Raw genomic sequence first — 6,142 nt, 5'->3', positions numbered from 1 at the left:
TCCTCCAAGCTAAAGAGATACCTCCCTACCCGTAATTTAAGATCTTCTGCTGACAATCTTCTCTGCATCCCATCTAACCGCCGCAAAAAACACGGCGGAATGCGTTTTTCTTTTTTAGGCCCTTCCTTCTGGAACTCCCTCCCTTCTTCCTTTCGCCACTGCCCCTCCTATGAGTTGTTCAGAAAAACTTTAAAAACTTTCCTTTTCAAAGCGGCCTTAGAATAATACCCTCTGACCTGGCTCGTTATGTCTGTTATGAGCGCCAAGAAACCGTCTCGGTGTACGTGCGCGGTATAAACTTTTTAACATAACATAACATAACATGTGGTGTTAGCATTCTAGAGGCAGCCTGCTTGCGTGTGACGTAACACGCGCCGGCAGAGAATGCAGGACTGCGCATGCGCGAACGGCTGTTCGCGCCGCTCAGAGCCCGGCAGAGCGCGATCCCCACTAGACGCCCGGCGCTCTTCCCCAGTAATTACCTTAATTAATAAAAGAGTATTTCCCCTCACACCTGCCTCGAAGTGATCATTTGGGAGGGGGCCTGTGCACTTCTACACTACTTTTTATAAATTTTAATTTCCACATAGTTTCAGCCATCAGAAAAGTAAATCATTGGACATGTTAAACACACAATGTAAGACTAATGTCTATTTCTACAGCTCTAATCACTCGTTAACCGAGGCTTGAACAATGTTTTGCTCAAAATTATTGTCGTTCACTTAACGTGTGCAAGGTGCACATTTTATTGTTGTAAAACTAGTTGACAGCTTTTACGCTGTAACATTAATAAAGTAATTGGACCTACAATTACAACGTGAAAGAACACAAAGTTTGTTCAACGATATCTTCTTGGCGATCCAGTGTCAGAAAACACTAATTGGCAGTAGCTTTATGCTCATGCTGTAATAAAAACAGTGTTTTTTGTGAAGGTTAGTTGGGCTTGTTTTGGGCTACGCGTGGGTGGCTTTCGGTTGGTTTTGGGCTACCTATGGGCGGGGCTCGGGCGGGACAGGCTTCTGGTTTCTGTCCGCCTACTCCCCGAGCCATGAACCGCCTGACTCAGGTACGGGGCGGGATTTCCTTCAAGAAAGTTTTCCGACAACGAAAAAAAATCGCAAGGGCGGTTGTGTGCATGTGAGGCCTGCGTGTGTGAGTGAACCCCGCGGTTGCCAACTTGTTTGTTCCGTTCTCTCTCTGCAGAAAATGTCGGGCGCGCAGCTGAGCATGAGTCCGCTTCTGGAGCCGCTGGGCTTCATCAAGGTGCTGGAGTGGGTGAGTACAGGAGCCGCAGAGCTGTCACTGAGGGGAGGGGTGAGCTTTCACTACTGAGGGGCGCCCGGGCCTAGGGCCAAAGATTATAAGGCGCTTTTTCAAGGCAAGAGCTGGGTGCGTCAGGTCCCGGGGCGGCTCCGTGCTGGGGTGCGGCCGGGATCTAGGAACCAAGGCTCTCGAGGGAGTCTCGAGTTCCTTACCCAAGGCCTACACCGTGCACCCAGCCCGGGGAGGGCGGGACCGACAGCTGTCATCGAGGGTGCTAGGCAGTGACTTTAGTACTCGTACTTTCTCATTCCTTCTTATATACAGAATGACCTAGGGGTGATGGTTGATAGTTTCAGACAAAAATCGTTCATACACCTTGGGCCTTGGAAAGAGAAAGTCTTTTATCTGGGATGGGCCTTCTGTGAGTCTCCACGTCCTGTTTGTCTGCATTTTCAGGCGGGGTTGGAGTGTGGATTAATTCTTCCGTGTGGTGTTTTTCAAAGACACGTTTTGTTTTAAAGAGAAGCTTATGCTTAAATATTTTTCTCTCAAATTAATGTTTTTGCTGTAAATCAGCCCCGTACAGATTGCTCACAGTATTCTATGTACAAACTAACAGGAGCTCTGTAGTTTTCCTTCTTAACGTAATGCATACCATGTACCCCACTTCCCGTATAATGAATGGGTCAAAAGTGCCCCCTAAATATCAGGTGGCCGTTTAAGTTAACTCCACATATAGTAACGATGTACTATAAACGGTGGTTACCACACGTTTTGCCGTTTAAACAGTCAAGATTTGTGGTAAAACTGCTTCCGCGGTGCAGTAGTTACACGGCACAACAGAGCCAGCCACATTACTACTGTTAGAAGGCTTGTGTAAATTGCTTGTCAATAAAGGAAGACAATGTAAGCAATGTTGATCACTTAATCCTTTGTTCAACCCCCCCCCCCCCCCCATTGAAAATATGAATTTAGGTATTGTTTAGGCGGTCACTAATTCATTGCATCTGGCCCAGTGCTTTAAATGAAAATACAGAAGTGCTGGTACTTTCTTCTCAAAGTACCTGTTTGCTCCTGAGAAGTGCAGGTACGTACTCCCATTAAATGTGTTGCAGCTGTGCTGGAAAGTAAATGTACTCTCCCTTTCAAGTTAAAGACGTGCAGTTACTCTGTACCGGACATAACCTGCCATTTACAGCATTGATCTGACTATTAACACCGCATTTACAATATACACCTAAAATAGCATCAGTTTACTGTTGTAAAATAAACGGGTCCAAATACCAAACTTGTCTGAAACACTTTGCAAGCTTATTTGCAGCACTGTATGAAGCACTTTACACGTTTATTTGCAGCACAGAGACAAGCATGTATCTCAACAGTTGACCAGTCTCCAACTGACCAAACTGGAATCCGAGCTGAGTGAGATCACAACTACAGAACAGTAGTAATATTCTAAAAGAGCATACATAAGAAAACGATGTAGAAGACAGACTAAGTTACATTGTAAAATCAAGAATCATATTTACAACATTTACCCGTTTTCAAGAATGATTTTTTAGGTCGAGCTGGTGTAGCAATGCCTGTCTCTCGTTTCTCCTTCCCCCCTCCCCACTCGCTCATCAAAGGCTGCTCGCTCTCCTCCCCCGCCCCCACCCCATCCGACTTGTTTTTCTTTCATTTCACGGCAGATTTTGCGTCACACTCGTGTTTTTTCCCCCGTTTTTTTAAATTATTCATTTGATAACTTTATTTCGGTCGAAGACCATAACAGTACAATAAAATATATACAAGCACAGAAGTAAAACAATAAATACATACAATTTAAAAAGTTATTAAACGTTGAGTTATCAAAGTTGAAAAAGAGAAAGAAAGGGGCCATTACTTTTTGTTGATAAAAACCGATCTTCTCCGCCACATGCCATATAAAAATCGTGAGACAGCGAAGACCATGGGAGGGGCAGTGTCATATGTTAAAGCTCTCTTCTAATCAGAAGGGGGGGGAGATGGAAACGAGGATCCTTTCAGTTTCCAAAAATGCATATACTAATCAAGGGAGAAAGGATCACTTGTCCTGTACAACCTTAGGTCTGCAGGAGTTTCGGCCGTACGTCCCAAAGTAAAAGACCCTCATGCACGTGATGGGTATGATGGTATTTAAGCGGTATATCTTGGTTCTCCGCTGTACATGTCACATGTGTGCATAATCATTAGTTCATTGAGTTATGCAGCCTCCACCAGGAGGTTCTTACCCAAGGTTGGAACAGTAGTGAGTCAAACAACAAAAGTGTCCCAGACAGATGGACAATAAAAGATTGTCCTATTTTAGTGTTGGTAGTAGGGATATAATAATTGAATGGGCATGCCAAGAATTCGGCGGGAAAGGCAAAGGTACAAAAATGTGTTTAAATATACATCAATTCCGCACTGAAACGTTAAGGACAAACATAGGTTATAACAGATTCCATATAATTATTCGTAATACTTTCAAAAAGGCTGAGGATTTAAATATTGAGACTTGTCACAATGTATGTTTGGTAAAACTATGTTTTAGTTTTATTGCACTTTATCAGTTTATAGTTCACAGTTCATATCAAAGCAGTGTTAAAAACATATCACAATGGCTCACAGCCACCGGACCGGGTGGCTGTGAGCAGCGCAAACAGTGTAGACGCGAGGAGCAGACACAAGAGTCCACCCCGAGCCCTCCACCCGACTGGAGCACGTATAATATACGCGCAAGGTACACTGAGACCTTTATCATAAGGAAACAGGTTAATGATCCTATTTTCTAATCACTTTTTTTGAGAGCACTTTATCCCCTATCTCCCCCACGTCATTCACATAACGGTCCTGATGAATGCCCGTAAGTCCTAACCTAGGCGGACAAGGCAGAAACATGTCGACCAAGTTTTACTCCCCCCCCCCCCCCTCACAATATTTTAATCTATTACTCTAAGTGCACCTACGACTCATAAATAAATCACAAGATGCACTTTTACAGAGTTATCCAGACCTAATAAATACCTTTCCATCTGGTTTTCCGGGCCTTTTTAAGATCCCCTATCACTGGCTCACTACTGCTCCAACCTTGGGTAAGAACCTCCTGGTGGAGGCTGCATAACTCAACGACCTAATGATTATGCACACACGTGACATGTACAGCGGAGAACCAAGATATACCGCTTAAATACCATCATACCCATCACGTGCATGAGGGTCTTTTACTTTGGGACGTCCGGCCGAAACTCCTGCAGACCTAAGGCTGTACAGGACAAGTGATCCTTTCTCCCTTGATTAGTATATGTTAAAGCTCTGCACGCTTGTGCACATTGTCTAAAACCCAAGTTTTTACACAGAGGGATAATCCAACATTTCCAAATTTCGCTGTATGCCGGGCAGAAAAAGAAAATATGTACAATGTCTTCCCTGTAGTAATTACAGGCAGGGCAATTGCCCTCCACCGACTTCGCCCATTTAGATGTCAATGCCCCAATCGGAATAGAACCATGCCTCAGTTGGGTGTATAATTTTCTTGCAAGTAGGGGCTGCACTACGTCCAGGAATACCTCCATCTTGGGTTCAATTTTCATCAGTACGAACTCAGTAGACAGCCTACCCAAGGAAGTCGAGCAATACAGAAATTTAAGGTTATGAGACCTTACGGCCGCCACTAGCTCAGACCTTTGTGTCCTCACACAGCTGTCCTCCGGTGACTCCCACAGTTGGGGCAAACCAACTTGATAGAGGAGAGCCTTTATGTGAACTAGCCAGGGTATGCTCTTATTCTTTAGCTGCCCCCAAATTGGAATGAATTCTGCTCTAAAGGATACAAGCTCTGGCACAGACCAGAGCCTTCTCCAGTAGAGCAGAGGTCATACAGCTGCCAATTTGTTAATGGGTACCAGGCCCATATCCAACCATAGTGGTATGAGGGGCGTGCTTTGGGGAAGGCCAACCAGGCTGCTCATAAAGGTCTGTTCTACCTTCAATAGATTGTGTGTTCGTGTGTCCCCAAAGTTCTGCAGCATACAAGGCTGCTGTCCTCACCTGTGTTTTATAAATCTCGAGTACAGGGACAACTGGTTTAAATGTTGAAGATCTATAAAATCTGCCGATGCCTCCCATAATCTGTGACAGTCTCAGGGAGGATTTAGATACTTGACAGTCCCATAGAAACTGCTCGGTCAACGTGACCCCCAGATAGATAAAGGTCTTAACTCGTTCTAAGGGAGTTCCATTCAGTACGGGATTCGGACGGGTGTGCCTCGGGGGGTTGAAAATCATAAACTTGTTTTTCTCCAAGTTAACCTCCAATCCCCGCGAGGCACAAAAAGTCACAAACCCGTCCAGGACCCTCTGGATGCCCGATGTCCGCGACAACAACAAAGTGTCGTCCGCGAACATCAGAGCTGGCACCTGGCCGGAAGCCAGACACGGAGCATCATTGTCCCTAATACCATTAAGTTCATCTATCAGACCATTAACATATAGGCTGAAAAGGGTGGGAGCCAGTACGCAGCCCTGACGTACGCCCCGGGTTACAGGGAAACGAGCTGATAATGCCCCGTTCCTCCCGCACCTCACCTGTGCATAATTCCCTGTATGAAATCTAATTAGGGCATCCAATAAGTAGCACGGGAGGCCTAGTTCCTCAAGCACCGTCCAGAGCCTCTCCCTAGGAACCAGATCGAACGCGGCCCGCAGGTCCACAAAAACAAGGTAGAGGCTGCCACCCTCTACTCTTGCAGTTTTCCAGTATAGGACCTGGAGCCGGAAGATCTGGTCCATGGTCGAGACGCCTGATCTAAATCCGGCTTGGAGGGTGGTCAATATTTTATTCTCCTCCATCCAGCCCAATAATCTGTCAAGTAAAATT

General features: G+C 45.4%; 1 protein-coding gene across 1 annotated transcript in view; it reads left to right on the top strand.

Annotated features, from left to right (window-relative positions):
- The first annotated feature begins 986 nt into the window (after positions 1 to 986).
- The window catches only part of SYPL1 (synaptophysin like 1), a 276,287-nt gene continuing 271,131 nt past the window's right edge, over positions 987 to 6,142 (top strand). Inside the window, exons 1-2 of the mRNA XM_086967099.1 lie at positions 987 to 1,066; positions 1,204 to 1,275. Coding sequence (XP_086823225.1) covers positions 992 to 1,066; positions 1,204 to 1,275 — 147 coding nt within the window. The 5' untranslated portion in view covers positions 987 to 991. The remainder of the gene's footprint in view (positions 1,067 to 1,203; positions 1,276 to 6,142) is intronic.

The sequence above is a fragment of the Lissotriton vulgaris genome, chromosome 1_1 (genome assembly GCF_964263255.1).
Source record: "Lissotriton vulgaris chromosome 1_1, aLisVul1.2, whole genome shotgun sequence".
NCBI lineage: Eukaryota > Metazoa > Chordata > Amphibia > Caudata > Salamandridae > Lissotriton > Lissotriton vulgaris.
This window is presented reverse-complemented; position numbering and strand designations above follow the sequence as displayed.